The sequence below is a fragment of the Leucoraja erinacea genome, chromosome 31 (genome assembly GCF_028641065.1).
Source record: "Leucoraja erinacea ecotype New England chromosome 31, Leri_hhj_1, whole genome shotgun sequence".
Lineage (NCBI taxonomy): Eukaryota > Metazoa > Chordata > Chondrichthyes > Rajiformes > Rajidae > Leucoraja > Leucoraja erinaceus.
In genome coordinates, this window is record NC_073407.1 from 25,313,548 (window position 1) to 25,340,976 (window position 27,429).

The window sequence follows — 27,429 nt, forward strand, 5'->3', positions numbered from 1 at the left end:
CTCAGCGGGACGGGCAGCATCTCCGGGAGAGAAGGAACGGGTGACGTTTCTGGTCGAGACCCTTCTTCAGACTCAGACCCGAAACGTCACCCATTCCTTCTCTCCAGAGATGCTGCCTGTCCCGCTGAGTCACTCCAGTTTTTTGTGTCTCTCACGTTTAAACCAGCATCTGTAGTTGCTCCCACACATTAAATGACTCCTAATTCCGCATCCCCCTCAATTTCAGTAAACTCTCACCTTGAACTTCCAACAAAACTCTGCATGTTCCCCTCCTGCTTGCCGTTTCCTTATTCCTTAATAATTTAAAAATCGTTTATATTCCACTTACTCCAGTGGAAGCGTATCTTTTTTTTTAGTGTGTGAGTGTGTGTGTGTGTGATGTGTGTGCGCGTGTGTGTGTGTGTGCGTGTGTGCGAGTGTGTGCGTGCGTGTGAGTGTGTGTGTGTGTGAGTGTGTGTGTGTGTGCGAGTGTGTGTGTGCTTGTGCGCGCGTGTGTGTGTGCGTGTGCGAGTGTGTGTGTGTGCGCGTGTGTGTGAGTGTGTGTGTGTGCATGTGCGTATGTGTGTGTGCGTGTGCAAGTGTGTGTGAGTGTGAGTGAGTGTGTGAGTGAGTGTGCGCGCGCGTGTGCGTGTGTGTGGACATGTGTGCGTGTGCGTGGACATGTGTGCGTGTGTGTGCGCGTGTGGACATGTGTGCGTCTGTGTGTGGACATGTGTGCGTGTGTGTGTTATACGTGTTATATCTTCTGTACAAATTAGCGCTAGTTTCCCGCTAGCCTGCGTGTGAATTTTGGAACGGCAGTAATCTGGGATAAACATTCTCTGCTCCAGCACACACCCACGGAAGGACTGCAAGGGTGCCCTCCTCTGAAGGGATATGAAACATGCTTGGACGGATTGATTTGTGGAAATCCCCCACTCATCCCCACCTATCGACTCCTTGCCTTTCCACAAGAAATCGCTTTGCGTGTTTCCGTGTGCCCCCCCCATCTCCCTCTTTCTTTCTTTCTTGTTGTTGTTGTTGTTGTTGTGTTGTTGTTGCTGCGTTTGCCGCTGTACAAGTCCTGCTGGTGAGTGTCAACAGAGTTTGGTGGTGAGCAGGTCGGCCCGCTTGAGGACCTCGGAGTTGTAGATGTCCAGGGCGTGGTTGATCCTCATGACCTCGCTGCTGTTGAGCTTCAGCCGATGCTTGAGCATACAGGAGAAGAGGTCCAGCTGGGATTTGCCGGGGGCCACTGGTGGGGCCAGCCGGTTGATGCGCTCCCGGATGTCCAGGAGCAGCAACATGACGGAGGACGAGGAGTGGAAGGGGCTGCCCTGGGCGTACGACTGGTTGACCTGCTGCACCACGCTGCGCAGGAGGTCCGTGTTGAAGCGCAGGCTGTAACCGTAAACCTGCACGTCCGAGATCTTGATGTAGATCTGCCGCTTGCTGGGGTCCGACAGGTCCACGGGCCCCTGGGCCGTCTCGTTGCGCAGGGCCGCCGGCAACTTGGCGCGGGTCCGCAGGTAGACGTGGACGGTCTCGAACACCGTCTTCCAGCGGTTGCCAAGCAGCAGGGTCCAGTTGTGGCACGGTGAGTCGCGCAGTCTCGTTTTCTCCCAGCTGGGGTAGCCGTACTCGCCTATCGGCGTGTTCCACCCCTCCGAGTGGCTGCCGCTGAAGGGGTTAATGTAAACAAAAAACACCGGGTCCAGGCTGCTGTTCCTCATCTGGCAGATCTTCATGGACAGGCCCACCACCATGTGGATGAAGTCAACCCGGTTCTTGTTGCTCTTCAGCGTCAGGGACATGCGCTTCCTCCAGCGCGGGTCAAAGAAGGTGTCCAGCCTGATCTCGTTGCTGATGAACATGGTCTGGATGGACAGCCTGGAGTCCTTCTTTGCCAGGAGGTAGTTCAGCTCCAGGTCGTGGAAGTCCAGCTCCGTCTCGAAGCTGACGAACTGCTCGCTGCGCTCCGAGTCGACGTTCTGCGGCTCGCAGCGGCCACGGTACAGCTTGTAGCCCCGGTTACATGATCCACACAGCGAGATGTTGGCCAGGCTGCACATGGCGCAGCTGCTGTTGCTGCCGATGTTGCACGGGATGGCGCGCTGGCAAACGCTGGCCACCGCGTGGCACACGCACGTCTTCTGGCTCTCTAGGAACGTGCCCCAGTAACCGTTCTCACTGCAGTACAAAAACGACTGGACCCGGTTCAACCACTGGTGCACGGACCTGCGGAGACACAAAACATCAACATCAGCATCTTGCATCTGACTTAGAGGCACAGAGTCACACAGTCACACAGTCACAGAGACACAGAGTCACACAGTCACAGAGTCACAAAGTCACAGAGACACAGAGACACAGAGACACAGACACAGACACACAGAGACAGAGACACAGAGACACAGAGACACAGAGACACAGACACAGAGACACACAGAGACACAGAGACACAGAGACACAGAGTCACAGAGACACAGTCAGAGACACAGAGACACAGAGACACAGAGACACAGAGACACAGAGACACAGACACAGAGACACAGTCACACAGTCACAGAGACACAGACACAGAGACACAGAGACACAGTCACAGAGACACAGAGACACAGAGACAGAGAGACAGAGACACAGAGACACAGAGACACAGAGACACAGAGACACAGAGACACAGTGTCACAGTGTCACAGACAGTCACAGAGAGACGGAGACACAGAGACACAGTGTCACAGAGACACAGAGACACAGAGACACAGAGACACAGAGACACAGAGACACAGTGTCACAGAGACACAGAGTCACAGTGTCACAGTGTCACAGAGACACAGAGTCACAGAGAGACGGAGACACAGAGACACAGAAAGACAGAGAGACAGAGACTCAGAGAGACAGAGACTCAGAGACACAGAGAGACAGAAACACAGTCATAGTCATAGAAAATAGGTGCAAGAGTTGGCTATTCGGCCCTTCGAGCCAGCACCGAATGATGAATGGCTGATCATCCAAAATCAGTACCCCGTTCCTGCTTTCTCCTCATATCCCTTAATTCCGTTAGCCCCCAGAGCAAAATCTAACTCAAAATCATCCAGGACCTTGCATATCCTGAGCACTTGACCCTAATTCACCCAGGTGTAATTATAAACAGTGCAGGTGCCGGTTCATACCAAAGAGACACAAAATGCCGGAATACCTCAGCGGGTCAGGCAGCATCTTTGGAGAATGTGGACAGGTGCCATGACTATCACACACTGGTATACAACGTTGAATGACCAACACTGGGGTGACAGTAGCAAACAGGGCTAATTGTTGGCCGGAGTACTAGCAGGCCAGATTGCTTTTCACTCGAGTGTATAAGGTTAAATAGTGAATTTAGGATCTTTATAAGGCTCAACGATATGCGAGGGAAGAGATTGCTTCCCCTGTGAACAACAGGGCATAAGTCAAAAGTGGAGTGTTGAGAGCAGGGATATTCTCATGAAAGCTTCCTGGAATCCTGAAACGGTCCCTATGGAAAGCTGCTGGGGCAAGTAGAGAATGTTAAACTAAGGTAGCTGGGCATGGGCATTGAGAAGGTGCAGGCAGCGAAGGACTTATTCAGGATCCTCCATCAGGTGAGTGGAATTAAAAAAATCACAGACTGCTTTATATCCAAATGAGTGGGTGGCAGGGTGGCACAGTGGTGGAGTTGCTGCCTCACGGCGCCAGAGACCCGGGTTCGATCCTGACTTCGGGTGCTGTCTGTACGGAGTTTGTACGTTCTGCGTGGGTTTTCTCCGGGTGCTCTGGCTTCCTCCCACACTCCAAAGACGCACAGGTTTGGAAACACCAAGCCGCTGAGAGTATTCTTCCGTTCTGATGCCTGAGTCACATCATCCTGGCGAGAGGGCCTGAAACATTGGGCTGCTGTTGCGGTGACTGTGGAGGCCTCAATAGGCCGCTCACAGTGGGAAACGTCAATTCCGCTGTTTCCACGCTGTATCTCTCAACTAAACTGAACCTTCTCCTTCTTAACTTCAAATTGCCCTTGCATATTAGCATTCATAAGCATGAACAATGAACAATTGTGTGAGAAGGAACTGCAGACGCTGTTTTAAATCGAAGGTAGACACAAAATGCTGGAGTAACTCAGCGGGTGAGGCAGCATCTCTGGAGAGAAGGAATGGGCGGCGTTTCGGGTCGAGACCCTTCTTCAGACTGAAGAAGGAACAATGAAAAATGAATCTATATATTAAATTCCCTCTCCCTCCTCCCTTGTTCCCGTGAAAGCACCCTCTCTACATTGAAATAAATTGGGAAAGGTTGAATAAGTTAGGTCTTTATTCTCTGGAGCGCAGAAGGTTAAGGGAGGACTTGATAGAGGTCTTTAAAATGATTGTAATTGTAATTGTAATTGTAAATCTTTATTGTCATTTCCTGAGTATTCGCATACTCAGAGGAAACAAAAAAAAACGTTTCTCGACCAGTGTCCATTCAGTTTTCGTTACAAAATAAATAGCAATTAAAGTTAAAATACATGTCATGAACAATTTAACCCTCTAATAACATTCAATAACATTCAACAGCCGTTCCGACTGGCAGCGGGGGTGTTTGTGCGCGATACTTGGCAGGGGGGAAAGTTCATTTAACAGTCTTATAGCCTGTGGGAAGAAGCTGAGGAGCATCCTGCTGGTTTTGCAGCTGATGCTCCTGTACCTCTTCCCAGATGGGAGGATGGTGAAAAAGTCATGCGATGGGTGGTAAGGGTCTTTGATGATGGAGATGGCTCTGTTGATGCATCTCTTCTTGTATATGTCCAGCAGGAAGGGGAGTGGAGCACCAATAATCCTGCTTGCGGTCTTCACTATCCTGTCCAGTTGGTGACGTTCGTACGCCTTGCAGCTCCCGAACCAGGAAGTGATGCCGTATGTCAGTGTGCTCTCAACAGTCCCCCTGTAAAAAGTCCGTAGGTGTGTGGTGGGGAGGCCTGCTTTCCGTAGTCTTCGGAGGGGGTGAAGTCGCTGCTGGGCTCTCTTGACCAGAGCTGTGGTGTTGGCCGTGGACGTCAGGTCATCAGACAGGTGTAGTCCTAGGAACTTCATGCTGCTGACCCTTTCCACATCAGCTCCGTCGATGTGCAGAGGTGTATGGTGTTGTTTCCCCGCCCTCCTGAAGTCAACCACCATCTCCTTAGTTTTTCCCACGTTAAGAATGAGGTTGTGGGATTTGCACCAACCTGTGAGCAGCTCCACCTCCATCCTGTACGCCGATTCATCGTTGTCACTGATGAGACCCACTACTGTTGTGTCATCAGCGAACTTGCTGATGAAGTTGTTATTGAGTCTGGCAGTACAGTCGTGTGTCAGCAGACTAAACAGAAGGGGGCTTAGGACACAGCCTTGAGAGGGATAGACAGAGTTGATGTGGACAAGCTTTTCCCTTTGCGAATAGGGAAGATTCAAACAAGAGGACATGACTTCAGAATTAAGGGACAGAAGTTTAGGGGTAATATGAGGGGGAACTTCTTTACTCAGAGAGTGGTAGCAGTGTGGAATGAGCTTCCAGTGGAAGTGGTGGAGGCAGGTTCATTGGTATCATTTAAAAATAAATTGGATAGGCATATGGATGAGAAGGGAATGGAGGGTTATGGTATGAGTGCAGGCAGGTGGGACTAAGGGGAAAAAAAGTTGTTCGGCACGGACTTGTAGGGCCAAGATGGCCTGTTTCCGTGCTGTAATTGTTATATGGTTATATGGTTATATGGGATATAGTACTGAATCCTAGTACAGCGAATTCTATTTCCAGCATCAAGGCATGGTCAATAAAGCTATTGTGGCATTAATAATAGATTTATTAATAAACCCACCGGCTTTTGACCTCCATCGCAGACAGTGAAGAGAGCGAATGGCATGTTGACCTTTATAACAAGAAGAATCGAATATAGGAGCAAAGAGGTTCTTCTGCAGTTGTACTAGTGAGACCGCACCTGGAGTATTGTGTGCAGTTTTGGTCCCGGTGTTGGGGGTGTCCAGAACCAGGGGTCACAGTTGCAGAATAAGGGGTAGGCCATTTACGACTGAAATGAGGAAAACCCCTTTTCACCCAGAGAGTTGTGAAACTGTGGAATTAGCTGCCACAGGAGGCCAGTTCACTGGATGTATTCAAGAGTTAGATATAGTTCTGAGGGCTAATGGGATATGGGGAGAAAGCAGGAACGGGGTACTGATTGGGGATGATCAGCCATGATCACATTGAATGGCGGTGCTGGCTTGAAGGGCCGAATGGCCTACTCCTGCACCTATTGTCAATTGTCTATCGCAAGCAATGGCTCACCCTGAACAGAATCCACACCATCCATGCAAGAACAACCCATCACCTGCACAAGTGGGGGTTGACAGACAGACTGCGGACATCTAGACCAGACCATCCGACACATGGTGAATGACTGCTCACTGAGGTTTTCCCCTGGGGGCATCAAAGCCATCCACCCAGTAACTGATGCTGTCCTGGCCTGGATGTCTACTCTTGATCTACAACTTTAGGCTGTGCCCGCCATACGCAAGAAGAAGAATAAATCTATTAAGCATAATAACATAAAAAATAAAAGCAAGGGCAGGCTGTTCAGCTCTTTGTGCTAGCATCCAAAGTTCAATAAAATCTGGGCTGATTTTCTTTGCTCCATAGTACCTTTCTGTGCTTCCTTGATTCTCTTTTGCAACAGACAGCAACTTTGCGACTTAGGTGTTTGAGCTACGACTAACTTCGGGGAAAATTGGACACCGAATAGTGGAGAGTGAAGACGGCCTCCTTCGACTATGATGCAGACTATCAACGACTACCTTCGACTACCCGCGATTACCTACGACTAACGTGCCGACCTACTACGACCTACTAAGATTATGAGTAAAAAAAGTATCGATTTTTTCCATGGCGACCTTTTTTTACTGGCGGGCATTTTTTAACATATTGAAGAAATCGCCGCGAACTAGCTGAGGCCTCGAGTACGCGAAGACCACTCTAGAGCATGAAGGAGAGTTACGAAGACCTCCTACGACCCCTTGTCGTCCATGCTGCGAGTATGAGTCGAGGGCAAACACGCCAGAACTCGCAGATTAGGTCGCCCAAGTGGGACAGGCCCTTCAGGCAACCAAAAATCACCATTATCCATTTCATTTGTAGATAGACACAAACAAGCTGGAGTAACTCAGCGGGAGAGGCAGCATCTCTGGAGAGAAGGAATGGGTGACGTTTCGGGCCGAGACCCTTCTTCAGCCTCGGGCCTATCCACTCTATCCAAGCCTCTCGTTTCCCTCACCTCTGACTCTCAGTCTGAAGAAGGGTCCCGACCCAAAACGTCACCTATTCCTTCTCTCCAGGGATGCTGCCTGTCCTGCTGAGTTACTCCAGCTTTTTGTGTCTATCTTCAAATGAAACGGACAATGGTTGTCACCAGATCAGTGTTTTTTGTTCACATTTGTAAGTACAGGAATTCTGAAGAAGGGTCTCGACACGAAACGTCTCCTATTCCTTCCCTCCATAGATGCTGCCTCGCCCGCTGAGTTTCTCCAGCATTTGTGTCTACCCACAAGATGATGCGGAGACTGATGACTGCGTTAAAACTTGCCACTGGGCTCCCGGCTGAGATTTTGCCGACCTTACCTTTCCCGGGGCATTTGGTGGTTGGGGTTGTGTCGGCAATGGATGCTGAGGCTGAAGAGTTTGCGGGCGGTGCGCTGGATCTTTAACTTCAGCAGCTCCACTGTCCCCAGTAGCATCTTGTACCGTGCCTGCAGATCCCAGTCATTGCCCCAGTGCTGGTGGACACTGCCCATGGTCAGGAAGTGGGTGCTGGGTAACCGCTTCAAGAAGGACTTGAACTCATCTGCAGGGAATGGAGATAGGTTTGCATTAGAAACGTCAGGCACAGAGACACAGAGCAATGGGGACAAGCCTTTGTCCAACGAATATTTGCCAAGCACCCATTTACCCCAATCCTGCCCTCAGCATCAACACACTCATCGGGAAGGCTGGCTCCGTCCTGTGGGTGGAGTTGGAGTTGGATTCATGGGAGGTTGGTCTTGGAGGAGAGGATGCTCCTCAAACTGCGGAGCATCCTGGACAATACAGCTCACCCCCCTGCCTCTGTGACACACTGGTCAACCTGAGGAGCACCTTCAGCAACAGACTGGTTCCACCACGATGCAGCACAGAACGCCACAGGAGATCCTTCTTCCCTGTGGCTATCAAACTGTACAACTCCTCCCCTTCTGTCGTGGGGTAGAGTGACACTGACTCCCCCCCCCCCCAATCTTTGCCCATCCCCAATCCTTTCCACCCGTCACTGTAATTTCATGTTTCATGTATTTTGTGTTTTATAACTGTTGGCAGATCAATTTCCCCCCTGGGATAAATAAAATTCTATCGTATCCCAGTTTAGTTTATTGTCACGTGTACCGAGGTACAGTGAAAAGCTTTTGTTGCGTGCTGACCAGCCCGCGTTAAAACACCCGTTATCATTTTCCTCACCGACTCGCGAAAAGCAATTTAGTGTCAGCAATTAACCCACCAACCAGCAGATTATTAGTTTAGTTTTGTGATACAGCGGGGAGACAGGCCATTCGGCCCACCGAGTCCGTGCCGGCCAGCGATCCCCGCACTATCCTACACGCGCGAGGGACAATTTAAATGTTTTACCAAAGCCAAATTATCCTAAAAACTGTACGTATTTTAGAAACATAGAAACATAGAAATTAGGTGCAGGAGTAGGCCATTCGGCCCTTCGAGCCTGCACCGCCATTCAATATGATCATGGCTGATCATCCAACTCAGTATCCCGTACCTGCCGTCTCTCCATACCCTCTGATCCCCTTAGCCACAAGGGCCACATCTAACTCCCTCTTAAATATAGCCAATGAACTGGCCTCGACTACCCTCTGTAGCAGAGAGTTCCAGAGATTCACCACTCTCTGTGTGAAAAAAGTTCTTCTCATCTCGGTTTTAAAGGATTTCCCCCTTATCCTTAAGCTGTGACCCCTTGTCCTGGACTTCCCCAACATCGGGAACAATCTTCCTGCATCTAGCCTGTCCAACCCCTTAGGAATTTTGTAAGTTTCTATAAGATCCCCTCTCAATCTCCTAAATTCTAGAGAGTATAAACCAAGTCTATCCAGTCTTTCTTCATAAGACAGTCCTGACATCCCAGGAATCAGTCTGGTGAACCTTCTCTGTACTCCCTCTATGGCAATAATGTCCTTCCTCAGATTTGGAGACCAAAACTGTACGCAATACTCCTGGTGTGGTCTCACCAAGACCCTGTACAACTGCAGTAGAACCTCCCTGCTCCTATACTCAAATCCTTTTGCTATGAAAGCTAACATACCATTCGCTTTCTTCACTGCCTGCTGCACCTGCATGCCTACCTTCAATGACTGGTGTACCATTGAGCGTGGGAGGAAGCCAGAGCACCCGGAGAAAACCCACGCGGTCACGGGGAGAACGTACAAACTCCGTACAGACAGCACCCGTAGCCGGGATTGAACCGGGGAATCTCTGGCGCTGTGAGGCAGCAACTCTACCGCTGCGCCACCATGCCGAGCCACGCCTTCTGCCCCCTCCTCTCCCCATTCTAGGTTCACAAAAAGATCTTATCTCCGGCCTTTGCTGACGTATTCATAATTCTAATTTACAATTCGGCCCCGCATGGTAAGGCGGGCGAGATGAGAAAACAGACAGGACAGGAGTTATCGCCCTCATTTCATTTCCGTCGAGCTTAAGGCTGTGGTAAATCATGTCATCAGCACCGATAATTCATTGCCGTTCCACACCGATGGAACTGTGGCATTAACTCACTCGGAAGAGCCGCGGCCCCTGGTTATGCTGAAGTGACTGAGGTGCAGTCTCCCGGCAAATTCTAAATCGCTGAACCCTTCACATCCACCTAATGTTATTTGAGCTCATGCTGACACGTTAACTGGAACCAGGGAGTTGTGAAGAGCTTGTCTGATTTATAATCTCCCACTTTTTGAGCCAATTTCTTTTTTCTACCTGAATTTCAGAAATTGTGAGGTGATAAATTCCTACGGTGTTTTTTTTTTTTATCTTGTCCACTTAATCTCAGCGTTGTATCATAGACATAGAAATTAGGTGCAGGAGTAGGCCATTCGGCCCTTCGAGCCTGCACCGCCATTCAATATGATCATGGCTGGTCATCCAACTCAGTATCCCGTACCTGCCTTCTCTCCATACCCCCTGACCCCCCTTAGCCACAAGGGCCACATCTAACTCCCTCTTAAATATAGCCAATGAACTGGCCTCGACTACCCTCTGTGGCAGAGAGTTCCAGAGATTCACCACTCTCTGTGTGAAAAAAGTTCTTCTCATCTCGGTTTTAAAGGATTTCCCCCTTATCCTTAAGCTGTGACCCCTTGTCCTGGACTTCCCCAACATCGGGAACAATCACCAGAATAGAGTTTACTTGATCATCAGCTTTATTTTTTAAGAAGGAACGACAGATGCAGGAAAATCGAAGGAAGACAAAAATGCTGGAGAAACTCAGCGGGTGAGGCGGCATCTATGGAGCGAAGGAAATAGGCGACGTTTCGGGTGACCCGAAACGTTGCCTATTTCCTTCGCTCCATAGATGCTGCCTCACCCGCTGAGTTTCTCCAGCAATTTTGTCTACCAGCAGTTTTTTTTTTCTACATATAACCATATAACCATATAACAATTATAGCACGGAAACAGGCCATCTCGGCCCTACAAGTCCGTGCCGAACAAATTTTTTTTCCCCTTAGTCCCACCTGCCTGCACTCATACCATAACCCTCCATTCCCTTCTCATCCATATGCCCATCCAATTTATTTTTAAATGATACCAATGAACCTGCCTCCACCACTTCCACTGGAAGCTCATTCCACACCGCTACCACTCTCTGAGTAAAGAAGTTCCCCCTCATGTTACCCCTAAACTTCTGGTCCTTAATTCTGGAGTCATGTCCTCTTGTTTGAATCTTCCCTATTCTCAAAGGGAAAAGCTTGTCCACATCAACTTGTCCACATCAACACAACCACTACATCTGTGCACCTTGACATGAAACAAGTCACGGGCTGGTGAATCTGTGGAATTCTTTGCCACAGAAGGCTGTGGAGGCCAAGTCGGTGAATATCTTTAAGGCAGAGACCGATGAGATTCTTGATTAGTACGGGTGCCAGGGGTTATGGGGAGAAGGCTGGAGAATGGGGTTAGGAGGGAGAGATAGATCAGCCATGATTGAATGGCGGAGTAGACTTGATGGGCCGAATGGCCTAATTCTACTCCCGAGAACTTATGACCTTATGAACAAAGATCTCAGCAAGCGATGGCCATCCAGAGAGTGATGTAGTTATGCAGCAGTTAGTCCCGATGCCCGACATAGACTCATAGAATGATACAGCGTGGAAACAGGCCCTCCGCCCCAACTTGCCCACGCCGACCAACATGTCCCAGCTACACTAGTCCCACCTGCCTACACTTGGCCCATTTTTCACACAGAGAGTGGTGAATCTCTGGAACTCTCTGCCACAGAGGGTAGTTGAGGCCAGTTCATTGGCTATATTTAAGAGGGAGTTAGATGTGGCCCTTGTGGCTAAGGGGATCAGGGGGTATGGAGAGAAGGCAGGTACGGGAACTGAGTTGGATGATCAGCCATGATCATATTGAATGGCGGTGCAGGCTCGAAGGGCCGAATGGCCTATTCCTGCACTGGCCTATTCCTGCACCTAATTTCTATCCCTCCAAACCTGTCCTATCCATATACCTGTATAATTGTTTATTAAATGTTGCGATAATCCCTGCCTCAACTACTTCCTCCGGCAGCTCGATCCACACACCCACCACCGTTTGTGTGAAAAAGTTAACCCTCAGATTCCTATTAAATCTTCCCCCCCTTCAGTTCCAGCAGCCTGGGTTCAACCCTTCTGCTTTCTGTGTGGAGTTTGCATGATCATATGGGTCTCCGTCAGATGCTCGGGTTTTTTCCCGCATCCCAAAGGAGTGCTGGCTGAAAAATGAGTTGGCCATTGTAAATTAGTCATCGAGGCATACACTGGGGCGGCACGGTGGCGCAGTGGTAGAGTCGCTGCCTTCCAGCGCCAGGGACCCAAATTCGATCCTGACCACAGTGTCTGTCTGCACGGAGTTTGTACCTTCTCCCCGTGACCTGTGAGGGTTTTCTCTGGTATAGTCCCACACTCCAAAGCGTACAGGTTTGTAGGCTAATTGGCTTTGGTAAAATTCTAAATGGACCCTTGTGTGTGTGTGGGATAGCGGAATGCCCCCGTCCCACTTAGGAAACCTGAACGGAAACCTTTGGAGACTTTGTGCCCCGCCCAAGGTTCCCGTGCGGTTCCCGTAGGTTCCCAGAGGTTTTTGTCAGTCTCCCTACCTGCTTCCACTACCTGCAACCTCCGGCAACCACCTGCAACCTCCGGGAACCGCACGGAAACCTTGGGTGGGGCGCAAAGTCTCCAGAGGTTTCCGTTCAGGTTTCCTAAGTGGGACAGGGGCATTAGTGTGCTTCTGTAAATTGCCCCTAGTTGTGCAGGATAGAAATAGTGTGCAGTCTGGAGTTTGCTCGTTCTCCCCGTGACCGCGGCGTTCTCCCAGGGCGCAGGTCGAGGGGAGAACGTACAAACTCCGTACAGACAGCACCCGTAGTCGGGATCGAACCCTGGACCCTGGAGCTGTGAGACAGAAACTCTACCGCTGCGCCACCGTGCCGCCCAAGTTGTGTCCGTGATGTTAGGACGTTGGAACAAATAAGAAGCACTCCAGCCCTGAGGGAGAGCCGCACAGTCGGAGGTTTAGTTTAGAAATACAGAACGGAAACGGTCAGCTTCGAACCCAGCGCTGTCGGCTCCGTGAGGCAGCAACTCTACCGCTGCCTCACAGTGTAGTTTTACAGACAGTGCTTTTCGTATCCGACGCTTGCCTGGCTTACCTGACATTTCAAATTCTTTATAGGCCGTGTTCCAGGACTCGGACAGTCCGGACAATGTGTTCTCCATGATCTGGATGTCGGTGATAGGGCAGTTACACTGTTGGAATTCCATCGCACATTGGCAAGCGCACTGGCTGTTCTTACAGATGTATTCCCCCTCTGCATTGCACATGATGTAGCTCAAGGCCGACTGCACAAACTTCTCCCTCAGGTATTCAGGAAGAACAACCTGCAGACCTGCAAGAGTGGGATGAAAGAAAAAAGACAATTGTTTTGCTGTTTGCTGGAATACAAATGAACATCACCTTTGCCGAGGAAGGCCCTGAAGAAGAACTGTCTGAAGAAGGGTCTCGACCCGAAACGTGTGTCTGAAGAAGGGTCTCGACCTGAAACATGTGTCTTTTAGAGGGTCTCGACACGAAACGTCGCCCATTCCTTCTCTACAGAGATGCTGCCTGTCCCGCTGAGTTACTCCAACTTTTTGTGTCTATCCAAGGAACTGCAAATGCTGGTTTAAACCGAAGATAGACATAAAACGCTGGAGTAACTCAGCGGGACAGGCAGCATCTCCAGGGGAAAGAAATAGGTGACGTTTTGGGTCGAGAGCCTTCTTCAGACTGAGACCTGACTCTCCGTCAGAAGAAGGGTCTCGACCCGAAACGTCACCTATTTATTTCTTTTCTCCAGAGATGTTGCCTGACCCGTTGAGTTACTCCAGCTTTTTGAGTATCTACAGAACATTGCCTTTATCAAGTGAAAACAATCTATCAGCTAGTTAGAGATGAGAGAGCCTGGGACTAGAGGTCATAGCCTCAGAATTAAATAACGTTCTTTTGGGAAGGAGATGAGAGGTAATTTCTGTAGTCAGATGGTGGTGAATCTGTGGAATTCATTGCTACAGAAGGCTGTGGAGGTCAAGTCAATGGATATTTTTAAGGCAGACATGGACAGATTCTTGATTAGTACGGGTGTCAAGAGTTATAGGGAGAAGGCAGGAGAATGGGGTTAGGAGGCAGAGATAGATTAGCCATGATTGAATGGCAGGGTAGACTTGATGGGCCGAATGGCCTAATTTTGCTCCTGTCACTTGTGAATTCATGATCTCAACACTAGGGTTCTTCAAGATAATGTAACTCCCTCCAAAACATCAAATATTTTTAGAAATAAAGTTGACTTTGACATAAACTTCTGGAGTAACTCAGTGGGTCAGTTCAGTTTAGTTTATTGCCACATGTACCAAGTTACAGTAAAAAGCTTTTGTTGCGTGCTAACCAGTCAGCGGAAAGACAATACATGATTACAAATGAGCCATACACAGTGTTTAGATACATGATAAGGGAATAACGTTTAATACAAGCTAAAGCCAGTAAACATAGAAACATAGAAAATAGGTCTAACAGTAGGCCATTCGGCCCTTCAAGCCAGCACCGCCATTCAATATGATCATGGCTGATCATCCAAAATCAGTAACCCGTTCCTGCTTTTTCCCCATGTTTTATGTATCATTCCTCATAGCCCTGTCCCACGGTACGAGTTCATTCCAAGAGCTCTCCCGAGTTTGCCCTGATTTGAACTCGGAGATTTACGGTAATGGCCACTCGTCGGTACTCGGGGCTCTCGTGGACATTTTTCATCATGTTGAAAAATCTTCCCGAGAGCCTTCCCGAGCTTACCTGCCATTAGCGAGTCTTCCCGAGTACCTGCCGTTAGCGCTAAGAAACGTCCCCGAGCTCCGACATACCCGCTACATTCATTCTCCGTGCTTACCATGAGTTTGATTTTTTTAAACTTGGGAGAGCTCTTGGAATGAACTCGTACAGTGGGACAGGGCTTTAACCGTCACGGTATGTCATGTTATCACTTGCGGGCGGAGCGCCAAGGCAAATTCCTTGTATGTGAATACTTGGCCAATAAACCTATCCATTCATTCAATCATTCATATCTCTTGATTCCGTTAGCCCTAAGAGTTAAATCGATCTCTCTCTTGAAAACATCCAGTAATGCCAGGGTCAGGCTGGATCTCTGGAGAACATGGATAGGCGACCTTTAGACACCTCTAAAAAATCACCTCTCATCTTCCTCAGCTCCAAGTAATATAGAAACATAGAAACATAGAAAATAGGTGCAGGAATAGGCCATTCGGCCCTTCGAGCCTGCACCGCCATTCAATATGATCATGGCTGATCATGCAACTCGGTATCCTGTACCAGCCTTCTCTCCATACCCCCCTGATCCCTTTAGCCACAAGGGCCACATCTAACTCCCTCTTAAATATAGCCAATGAACTGGCCTCAACTACCTTCTGCGGCAGAGAATTCCAGAGATTCACCACTCTCTGTGTGAAAAAAGTTTTCCTCATCTCGGTCCTAAAATATTTCCCCCTTATCCTTAAACTGTGACCCCTTGTTCTGGACTTCCCCAACATCGGGAACAATCTTCCTGCATCTAGCCTGTCCAACCCCTTAAGAATTTTGTAAGTTTCTATAAGATCCCCCCTCAATCTCCTAAATTCTAGCGAGTAATAGAGTCTGATCCTGTTCCAACTCAGGTCCTCAAGTCCTGGCAACATCTTCATGAACCTTCTCTCTAGCCTTTCCTGCTTGACATCTGTGCTATTACAATCTTTCCTATATCATCCTTCATATAGTTTCATGGTCAACTGGAGTAAGTTCACAACTTCACAAATTCTAGGGGCAGAATTAGGCCATTCGGCTCATCAAGTCTACTGTGGCCATCAATCGTGGCTGATCTATCTTTCCCTCTCAACCCCATTCTCCCCGTATCCCCTGACACCCGTGCTAATTTCAATTTCCCTCCTGGGATAAATAAAGTCTGATTGTATCATCGTATCGTAATCAAGAATCTGGCATTCTCCGCCTTAAAAATATCCATTGACTTATGGCCTCCACAGTCTTCTGTGGCAAAGAATTCCACAGATTCACCACCCTCTAAAGAAATTCCTCCTCGTCTCCTTCCGAAAGGAACGTCCTTTAATTCTGAGGCTGTGGTCCTGGACTCTCCCACCAGTGGAAACATCCTCTCCCCTATCCAAGCCAAAAATATCTGTTGACTGTGGCAAAGAATTCCACTGATTCACCACCCCGTTGACTAAAGAAATACCTCCCCATCTCCTTTCTAAAGGTACGAGACAGTTGAAAGTATTGATCCAGTGAAGAAGGGTCTCGACCTGAAACGTCACCCATTCCTTCTCTCCAGAGATGCTGCCTGTCCCACTGTGTTACTCCAGCTTTTTGTGTCTGTCTACTGGATTAACCTGGAGAGCAGTTTAGATACAGCATTAAAAGCAATGCAGGATGACATTGTAAATGGATGAGAACAAATGGCTGAAGGGCTAAACTATCTACTTACGCCTCTTGATATAAAACAAAACAAAGAGCTAATCGTGAATGACAGCGCTATCAAACCCAAGTAGCAAAAGAGAAGTTGATCTACGGAGCTGATATCCTCGGATTGAAATTGATCCAATTAATACTCGTGAAAAAAGTGATCGCACTAGAAACATTATCAGAAACAATCAGAGGAACATAACTGAGACAGGGGTTGACATCTTTAGCTTTAGGATATCATGTTGCTATTGTTCTCATTTAGTAGGTGAAGGATTTATTCACATTCAGGATGTACTTGATTTGGCACTTTGTCTCAGTCAATTTAGTTTAGATTAGTTGAGAGATACAGCGCGGAAACAGGCCCTTCGGCCCATGGAGTCCGTGCCAACCAGCGATCCCCACACTCTAACACTACCCTACACACACTAGGGACAATTTACATTCACACCAAATCAATTAGCCCGCAAACATGGAGTGTGGGAGGAAACCGGAGATCCTGGAGAAAACCCACGCTGTCATGGGGAGACCGTGCAAACTCTACACAGTCAGGATCGAACTGTGGTCTCTGGCGTTGGAAGGCAGCAACTCTACCGCTGCGCCACCGTGCCGCCCAGGGAAAAGGGGACCTAAAATGCATTTAGCTGTTGGCGGGACGGGCTGCATGAGCTCCTTCAGGGGTACATCGGTCTCCGATGCAGTCCTCAATCAGAGGGTCGCACAATGCAGTCAGACTGTGCCTCGCCCATCTCCCATCCAGCAATGTTGCTGTTAAACACCAACAAACCCATTGTAGCCGTCTGTAGGGCAGGCCAGAGCGCATGGCCCATAACCACAACTATCTGCACATGGACACAAAATGCTGGAGTAACTCAGCGGGACAGGCAGTAGCTCTTTTATAATATACACCTCCATAAAATCACCTGTCATCCTCCTGTGCTCTAAGGGAATCAAGTCCTAGCTTGGCCAGTCTTGCCCTACAGCTCAGGACCACCAAGTCCGAGCAACAGCCCCACTGTCTGAAGAAGGGTCTCAACCCGAAACGTCAGACAATAGACAATAGACAATAGGTGCAGGAGTAGGCCATTAGGCCCTTCGAGCCAGCACTGCCATTTAATGTGATCATGTCTGATCACCCCCAATCAGTACCCCCGTTCCTGCCTTCTCCCCATATCCCCTGACTCTGCTATCTTTAAGAGCCCTATCTGGCTCTCTCTTGAAAGTATCCAGAGAACCTGCCTCCACCGGCCTCTGAGGCAGAGAATTCCACAGACTCACCACTCTCTGTGAGAAAAAGTGTTTCCTCGTCTCCGTTCTAAATTGCTTACACCTTATTCTCAAACTGTGGCAACCTGGTTCTGTTCTGGTCAGCTATTCCTTTTCTCTAGAGATGCTGCCTGACCCGCTGAGTTACTCCAGCATTCTGCGTCTGACATCCTGGTAAATCTTGATGAAACTGTTTATAATTATCTGTGGAATTATTTCCACCACCCAATACAGAACAGGAAAAAAACATCTTTACAAGCAACCTCTGGCTGAATGGTAAAAAATTAATGTGACTTAAGCAGCAGCGGTAGAGTTGCTGCCTCACAGCGCCAGAGACCCAGGTTCGATCCAGACTACGGGTGCTGTCTGTATGGAGTTTGTATGTTCTCCCCGGGACCTGCGTGGGTTTTCTCCGGGTGCCGCAGTTTCCTTCCACACTCCAAAGACTTGCAAGTTTGAAGTTCACTTGTCCTCTGTAAACTTGCCCCCAGTGTCTAGGATCGAACCAGTGTACAGGTGATCGCTGGCCGGCATGGACTCGGTGGGCCGAAGGGCCTGTTTCCAGGCTGTACCACTAAAACTACCATGTCAGTTTTATCCCCGGCACATTTCGTTGGAATTGATTTAAGCAGCAAACAGAATGCTCAGTAAACGGCATAAAATGCTGCAAAGTAGTACAGTTTCAAACCACATCATCGATAGTTACGCCAATTTCTGCAGCATTCCTCAGCTCTCCGGAGGCTGGATAATCTGAAAATAGATTAGGTCTTGCAAAAATGCTGAAAAATCACCTAAGGGACTGATAATATGGAGGTCCTGCTTCCACGGACTGAGCCCTTAATGCTCGGTGAGAGAAAGACTCTGGCTATAATTGGATACGAGTGTAGTGATTAGTGTAGGACTTCACACTAGAGGGAAACAGCTCTCAGCATAATAGGGGTGGGAAGGGATTCAAATCCAGCTATCAGGCACAGTGCCACTGTTACCTCTCGCTGACTTAATGTCTGTTTCTTGCTAACTGTGCAACTATTGCCTAATGGAGACCTCCTAGTCTATGGTACAGCAAGCGATTGTTTTGAAGAGAAAGGGGAGCACAGAGAAGGCTGAGTGAACCAGCCTTATAAAGGCCATTGGCGATCATGACAGAAGCCTCCTCGTGGTGATCCGTGGAAGCGGTGATGCGATGCGCACTGTGACGCGTCGGGCGAATATTCTGTCAACATGTTGGACGGCGACAGAAACCAACGACGCCTGTCACACGAGCGAAGGATAAAGGGCATTGCAAAATAAATGATAGGAGAATTAGGCCATTCGGCCCATCAAGCCATTCTATCACGGCTGATCGTTTAGGAAGGAACTGCAAATGCTGGAAAATCGAAGGTAGACAAAAGTGCTGGAGAAACTCAGCGGGTGCAGCAGCATCTATCGAGCGAAGGAAATAGGCAACGTTTGAAGTCTGAAGAAGAGTTTTGGCCCGAAACGTTGCCTATTTCCTTCGCTCCATAGATGCTGCTGCACCCGCTGAGTTTCTCCAGCACTTTTGTCTATCATGGCTGATCCATCTCACCCTCCTATCCCCATTCTCCTGCCTTCTCCTCATAACCCCTGACACCCGCACTAATCAAGAGTCAATATATCTCTGCCTTACAAAATATCCACTGACTTGTGGCCTCCACAGCCTTCTGTGGTATTGAATTCCACAGATTCACCACCCTCTGACTAAAGATTATTTTTAATGATAAACTAAACTAATGAAAGGTAACACAGAATAGGCTGAATGAACCAGCCTTTGAAAGGGTATTGCAATATAATTTTGCAAACCAGGCATACATTTGATTCCATCTCCCTTGAGGCAGTGCATTTCCCTTCATCTCTCGTTAGAACTCACAGCACGGTGGCACAGAGGTAGAGTTACTGCCTTAAATCGCCAGAAATCCAGATTCCATCCTGACTACGGGTGCTGTCTGCACGGAGTTTGCACGTTCTCCCCGTGACCTGCGTGGGTTTTCTCCGGGATCTCCCGGTTTCCTCCCACACTCCAAAGACGTGCATGTTGCAGGCTAGTCGGCTTTGGTATAATTGTAATTGTAAGGTGTGTCGCAAGATTAGTGTTAGCCTGCGGGGATCGGTACGGACTCGGTGGGCCGAAGGGCCTGTTTCCGCACTGTATCTCTAAACTAAAGAAGTGGGAACACGGACAAGGTTGAATGAACCAGATTTTTAAAGGGCATTGCAATATTATTTTGCAAACTATGAATAAAGTTCATTCCATCTCCCTTCAGGCAGTGCATTCCCTTCATCTCTTGTGAGAAATGACTGGATCAAATATTTCTCATTATCTATGCACTACTTGTGGCATTTCTCTTCAATCCCTGTTCACCCATCTCTCGTCCCAATTAACAGGTTCTTTGCAGAATTTCAGCACCAGTGTTCAATCTTCTCCACTCTAAATATGGTCTAGTGGTGGGATATCCGAGATGCTAAAAGCCAAGCTCTTCCAGTCCGCAGTCCTCCCTACAGCCCTCTGTGCCAGTGAGACAAGGAGAATCAATGTGAAGATGAAAAGTAAATTGGATGCATCCCAACAACACTGCTTGAGGAGGATCCTGAAGACCAGCTACAGAGACCACATCACAAACGAGGATATCTACTGTGAAACTGCAACAGGACATAGAGGGACCCAGGATGAAATCTGCAGGACGTATACTCACCAGAACGTGCGCCTAGGATAGCAATGACATGGCAAGCTGACGGAAGAAGGACAAGAGTCCGACCAAAACTCACATGGAGGGAACATTCCAGAAGGATTTGGAAGCCCGGGACGCTGACCTATCGAGGGTGGAAGACGTCACACATGACTGAACCGAATGGCGAAAGCTTGCTGCCCGATGCACTCTACAATGTGGGAGGAACTAAGTCTACGTTTATGCCCCTGTCCCACTTAGGAAACCTGAACGGAAACCTCTGGAGGCTTTGCGTCCCACCCAAGGTTTCCGTGCGGTTCCCGGAGGTTTTTGTCAGTCTCCCTACCTTGCTTCCACTACCTGCAACCTCCGGCAACCACCTGCAACCTCCAGAGTTGGTCTCCATTTGTCGTCTTTTTGGAATCATATGGTGCAACACAATTGTAAGAACTAACTGTTTCTGGACTGGACGAGGGATGGTGCAGACTATAGACAATGATCTCCTTACTTCTTTTCTTTATATCTTATTCTCTTTTTCCTATTTTCTTTTCTTCAACTTCATTCATTCTTCTTTTTTCTTCTTCTATATATCTCACGTCTTTCAATCCTTTACCATCTAATTTATTTTTCTTATTCTTTATTATAACAAAAAAAAATAAAAAGCTGTACATAAAATGTATTATGAAAATATATATTAGGCACTTTGGTGCCATATGTTTGTACTTACTTCTAATAAAATATTAAAAAAAAAAAAAAAAGTCTACTCTATGAAACAGTTACTTTCCCCTCCGTGACCTGTGTGGGTTTTCTCCGAGATCATCGGTTTCCTGCCACGCTCCAAAGATGTACAGGTTCGCAGGTCGATTGGCTTGGGGTTGTATACTTGTGAGTTGTCCCTAGTGTGTGCAGGATACCGTCAATGTGCAGGGATCGCTGGTCGGTACGGACTTGGTGGGCCGAAGGGACAGATTTCCACACAGAATCTCTAAACCTGGTTTAAAAAAAAACCTCTGCACATCCACTCTATCCAGGCCTTTCACGATCCGACACTGCTATACTTCTCTTGGTCATTTCTATACAGACCTTGTGGCATAAACATCTAAACCTCACTTCATCATTTTAATTGAAATATCCATCACAAGTTGAGAGCCTCTTAGCTAATTGAATGCAAGAGCAGTGTTATTAAGTCTTGTTTTTCCAAGGCCCAAACATTAACAAATTAGGCGCTGGCCTTTTATACAACCTCTCATCAATTCTGCAGTCACGGCACAATTACCAGGATAGAAGTGAATTTGAAAGGGTTCAAGGAATAATAACTATCGTCTATTTTTGGATAGGCTTTGGATGATGGAGGGTGAAATTGTATTTATTTCTCCATTCCTGTCCATGACTCTAATTAGGGAACAAACCCTACTGCCTTCTTTTTTGCTCTTTTGTAATTTAAAATTCCTTCAGGAATTGTATTCCAAGCAGGATCCTGAATGACGATAGATGCAAAAAGCCGGAGTGACTCAGCGGGACAGGCAGCATCCAGGAGCGGAAAAGACTGCAAAAAGTTGTAAACACTGCCCAGGCCATCATCGGCTCTGACCTCCCTACCATCGAGGGGATCTATCGCAGGCGCTGCCTCAAAAAGGCTGGCAGCATCATCAAGGACCCACACCATCCTGGCCACGCACTCATCTCTCCGCTGCCATCGGGTAGAAGGTACAGGAGCCTGAAATCTGCAACATCCAGGTTCAGGAATAGCTACTTCCCCACAGCCATCAGACTATTAAACACAACATCAAACAAACTATGAACTATAACAGCCTATTGCACTTTATCTGTGTATTTGCGTGTGTGTATATATATTCTATGGTAGGTACACAAAAATGCTGGAGAAACTCAGCGGGTGCAGCAGCATCTATGGAGCGAAGGAAATAGGCAACGTTTCGGGCCGAAACCCAAAGGGTTTCGGCCCAAAACGTTGCCTATTTCCTTCGCTCCATAGATCATGGTGTGCCCACTGAGTTTCTCCAGCATTTTTGTGTACCTTTGATTTTCCAGCATCTGCAGTTCCTTCTTAAACACTATATTCTATGGTATATCTAATTCAACAACTAAGTTACAGAGATAGGTTGAATAAGTTAGGTCTTTATTCTCTGGAGCGCAGAAGGTTAAGGGGGGACCTGATAGAGGTCTTTAAAATGATGAGAGGGATAGACAGAGTTGATGTGGACAAGCTTTTTCCCTTTGAGAATAGGGAAGATTCAAACAAGAGGACATGACTTCAGAATTAAGGGACAGAAGTTTCGGGGTAATATGAGGGGGAACTTCTTTACTCAGAGAGTGGTAGCGGTGTGGAATGAGCTTCCAGTGGAAGTGCTGGAGGCAGGTTCATTGGTATCATTTAAAAATAAATTGGATAGGCATATGGATGAGAAGAGAATGGAGGGTTATGGTATGAGTGCAGGCAGGTGGGACTAAGGGGAAAAAAAAATTGTTCAGCACGGACTTGTAGGGCCGAGATGGCCTGTTTCCGTGCTGTAATTGTTATATGGTTATATGGTCACACTGATCTGATCTGATCTGTATTTATGCCTAAAATATTCTATCATGCTGCAGCAAGCAAGAATTTCATTGTCCTATCTGGGACATGACAATAAACTCTCTTGACTCTTGACTTGATCTCTGGAGGGAAGGAATAGGTGACGTTTCGGGTCGAGACCCTTCTTCAGATGATGCCTCTCAATTACCTGCCAGCAGTTCCAGAGAGACTAAAGCAGGGTCATACCGTGTTCACCAGATCAAACGCCTTGCCTGTACACAGTCTCGCCGAACACCTCCGCTCAGTCACCCTTGGCCTACACAATCTCCCGGATGCCAAACACAATTCCCCTTCCCCATCCCACACTGACCTTTCTGTCCTGGGCCTCCTCCACTGTCACAGAGTGATGCCCAGTGCAAATTGGAGGAACAGCACCTCATATTTCGCTTGGACAGTGGTATGAAGGTTGATTTCTCTAACTCCAGGTAACTCCTGCATTCTTTCTCCCCCCCCCCCCCCTCCCCCCCCCCCCCCCCATCCTACTAGTTCCTCTGTCCACATCCATGTACCCCTCTCGTGAGCACATCTTCCCCAGCAAACAATGGACCATTGTGGGCTCCACCCTTCTGCAGGTCATCTGGTGACAGCCCTGATTTTGTAGAAACATACAAACATAGAAATTAGGTGCAGGAGTAGGCCATTCGGCCCTTTGAGCCTGCACCGCCATTCAATATGATCATGGCTGATCATCCAACTCAGTATCCTGTACCTGCCTTCTCTCCATACCCCCTGATCCCTTTTGCCACAAGGGCCACATCTAACTCCCTCTTAAATATAGCCAATGAACTGGCCTCAACTACATTCTGTGTGAAAAATGTTTTCCTCATCTTGGTCCTAAAAGATTTCCCCCTTATCCTTACTGTGACCCCTTGTTCTGGACTTCCCCAACATCGGGAACAATCTTCCTGCATCTAGCCTGTCCAACCCCTTAAGAATTTTGTAAGTTTCTATAAGATCCCCCCTCAATCTTCTAAATTCTAGCGAGTACAAGCCTAGTTTGTCCAGTCTTTCTTCATATGAAAGGCCTGACATCCCAGGAATCAGTCTGGTGAGCCTTCTCTGTGCCTTTTCTGGCCTGCTCTCACGTCCAGCTTTTTCTCCCCCAAACCCCCGCCTCTAAAGCTCAGTCTGAAGAAGGGTCTCAACCTGAAACATCACCTTCTCCTCCAGAGCTGCTGCCTGACCCGCTGAGTTACTCCAGCATTTTTGTAGCTATCTTCGGTACAAACCAGCGTCTGCACTGTTGTATTGATGCATACAGACGGGGTGGGGAAAATACATCTGTTGTTTGATGAGAGAATGTACCGGAAATTAAACCAGAGTAATTGCAACTATCCAATTAACTAAGGTGGGGTAATTGCTCAATTTAGACTCCACTCTGTTGAACATGAACTGAAATACAACTTGCTCAGACTCGCTGTGAAGAAATTGTGTCCCGGCCAATAATGCTAAATTCCTTGCAAGTATAACAGGAATGCAATGTAATTAAAATGATAAGTGTTCAACACAGCAGAGTAGCTGCCACCTCACCGCTCCAGCGACCTGTGTTGTAAGCTGACCTTGAATGCTTTCTGTGTGGAGTTTGCATGCATTCCCTGTGTTATTTTTCCCAGATGTTCCAATCGCAAACCACATCCCAGAGATGACTGGGCTTGCCACTGTAAACTGCTCCTCAGAAAGTGAAAGCAAGAAAAGACTAGGACAAATAATGGCCGGCAACAGATGACCTCAGGTGGAGAAGGTTCACGACCCGAAACGTCGCCTATTCCTTCCCTCCATAGATGCTGCCTCACCCGCTGAGTTTTCTCCAGCATTTGCGTGTACCATTACACACCATAACATAACATAACAAGAATAAAGGGTAGGACGTTTAAAACGGAGTTGGGGAAAAACCTTTTCACCCAGAGAGATGTGAATCTGTGGAATTCTCTGCCTCAGAAGGCAGTGGAGGCCAAATCTCTGGACGTTTTCAAGAGAGAGTTAGATAGGGCTCTTAAAGATATCACAGACAAGTGATATGGGGAGAAGGCAGGAACGGGGTACTGATTGTGGATGATCAGTCATAATCATATTGAATGGCGGTGCTGGCTCGAAGGGCCGAATGGCCTACTCCTGCACCTGTTGTCTATTGCCTATAGCGTACCAGAACATAACATAAAGCATACCACAATACGCCATAACATAACATAACATAACATAACATAACATGGCAAACTATTCCATACCATAACATACCATGCCATGCCACACCACACCATACCATAAGGTACCACGCCATTCTGTACCCACCTTGCAAATGCAGCCTGCTCTCAGGACTCTGCAGAAGGACAGAACTCACTGAGTCAAGGTTCTCGTAGCTGCTACATCCCAACGGTCCAGTTCGAGTCTCGGTCACCTGTAACACAGACACACAATACACTGCAAAGTCAGCTCAATCTCACTCCAGTGGAGGCTAGGTTTAAACTATCCACATGCTCAACAAAGGGCGATTCCTGATTCGGGTCCAGTACATGAGGAGACCATTCATGCCCACGCCAACTTCAAGGGCTCCATTCCCACACTTGGGCAGCATGGTGGTGGTGCAGCGACAAGAGTTGCTGCCTCATGGCACCAGGGACCCAGGTTCAATTCTGACTACGGGTGCTGTCTGCACGAAGTTCGCACGTTCTCGCGTGGGTTGTCTCCGGGTGCTCCGGATTCCTCCCACATTCCAAAGACGTGCACGCTTTTAGGTTAGTTGTCTGCTGTAAATCGCCCTTAGAATGTTAATGCAAAATTAGAATAACATTGAAGTTTCCGTACGGAGTTTGTCCGTTCTCCCCGTGACCTGCGTGGGTTTTTCTCCGGGTACTTCAGTTTCTTCCCACACGCCAAAGACGTGCAAGTTTGTAGGTTAATGAGCTAGGTATAAATGTAAATTATCTATAGTGTGTGTAGGACAGTGTTAGTGTTCAGGGATCGCTGGTCGGTACGACTTGGTGGGCCGAAGGGCCTGTTTCCGCGCTGTATCTCAAAATTAAACTCCCACTGGAGTTCCTACTCTTATCTGCCCTCTCGGAATATATGTACCCTTTGAAAATCAATGAACAAATTGGATCCCCCTTTCCAAATTGACTGATTTTGACTCTCAGCCAAATAGCCTTTGTTATCTACAATCCTTGGTATGTTGTCATTTAATAAAGTTCTCAACAACATCAGTGCCCACATGCTTTGCTCCAGAATTACTCATGACATTCAATGCCCCTGGAAAATCACCTTTATAAAGCTTTCACTATCCACATCATCTACTGTATAACAAAATAATTTTCAGAACAACATCAAAGCCTCTATAGTTTAGTTTAGTTTGGTTCAGAGATACAGCATGGAAACAGGCCCTTGAATATTGCACCATTCTGAAGAGAGTCATTTAATATCTTACTGCATTGTCACTATGGTCTCAGGAAAATTCTTTGTTTTGCACACCCAGTGTATGCGAATAGTTGCTACATAAAGTACACCGCCAATGTTTCATTGCTAGGTTGCCAATTGTTCAACACCGCCACCCCCTTCCCTCACGGCAGTTCTTCCATTTAAAAGTATTTAAAAAGTATTTGAAATACTTCAAAGGTGGCTAATTAGCTGCCAAGTATTTGTGTGGCTCTGAGGTAATTAAAAGTGCTACATGGACAGAAATATTCATTTATTTCAAATTAATATCAATTACTCCTGCTATGTGTGACGTATTTTAAATTACACGTCCAGTGTAGCCAATTTACTGGAGATTAGGTTGCTTCCAATTCAAAGGCTAGTCTGACTATGGGTGGAAAATTCCTCCTCTGTTCAACGTGCCAACACTATGATATGGCAGCAAATGTCAATTGGATTTCATTTCTAAAATTCAGTATCATTTCCACCTTTGTCCCTGGAAAATGTCCTTGAGATGTGTAAGAAGAGTTGGAAATCTAGAAAGCCATGTGTCCATTTCTTTCGAAGATAAGACACAAAGAGTTGGAGTAACTCAGAGGGGACAGGCAACATCTCTGGAGGCAAAGGAATAGGTGACGTTTCCGATCGAGACCCTTCTTCAGACTGAGAGTCAGGGGGAAAGTGCGGGGAAACGAGAGATTTATAGACGATGATGTAGAGAGGTAAAGAACAAAGAAGTAAAGACTTGGAAAAAAGTAACGATGATAAAGGAAACAGGCCATTGTTAGCGGTTTGTCGCATGAAAACAAGAAGTTAGTGCAACTTGGGTGGGGGAAGGATAGAGAGAGATGCAATGCTGGGGTTACCCGACAATATTCATGTCAAGAAGGAACTGCAGATGCAGGAAAATCGAAGGTTGACAAAAATGCTGGAGAAACTCAGCGGGTGCAGCAGCATCTATGGAGCGAAGGAAATAGGCAACGTTTCGGGTCGAAACCCTTCTTCAGCCAATATTCATACCAAGGTGCCCAAGCAAAAATATGTTGTTCCTCCAATTTGCGTATGGCCTCACTCTGACAATGGAGGAGGCCTAGGACAGAAAGGCCAGCGTGGGGATGAGTAACTGGGAGATCAGGTAGGTCCAGGCGGACTGAGTGAAGGTGTTCTGCCAAACGATGGCCCAGTCTACATTTGCTCTCG

At 47.7% G+C, this 27,429-nt stretch overlaps 1 protein-coding gene across 2 annotated transcripts in view; it reads right to left on the reverse strand.

Annotated features, from left to right (window-relative positions):
- Nucleotides 1–1,000: 1,000 nt before the first annotated feature.
- Nucleotides 1,001–27,429, reverse strand: part of brinp1 (bone morphogenetic protein/retinoic acid inducible neural-specific 1) — a 169,720-nt gene continuing 143,291 nt past the window's right edge. For both annotated transcript variants that reach the window (XM_055660337.1, XM_055660338.1), the window contains exons 5-8: nucleotides 25,114–25,219; nucleotides 12,941–13,177; nucleotides 7,624–7,846; nucleotides 1,001–2,217 (exon numbers count right to left, since the gene is read on the reverse strand). In XM_055660337.1, coding sequence (XP_055516312.1) covers nucleotides 1,077–2,217; nucleotides 7,624–7,846; nucleotides 12,941–13,177; nucleotides 25,114–25,219 — 1,707 coding nt within the window. In that variant the 3' untranslated portion in view covers nucleotides 1,001–1,076. The remainder of the gene's footprint in view (nucleotides 2,218–7,623; nucleotides 7,847–12,940; nucleotides 13,178–25,113; nucleotides 25,220–27,429) is intronic.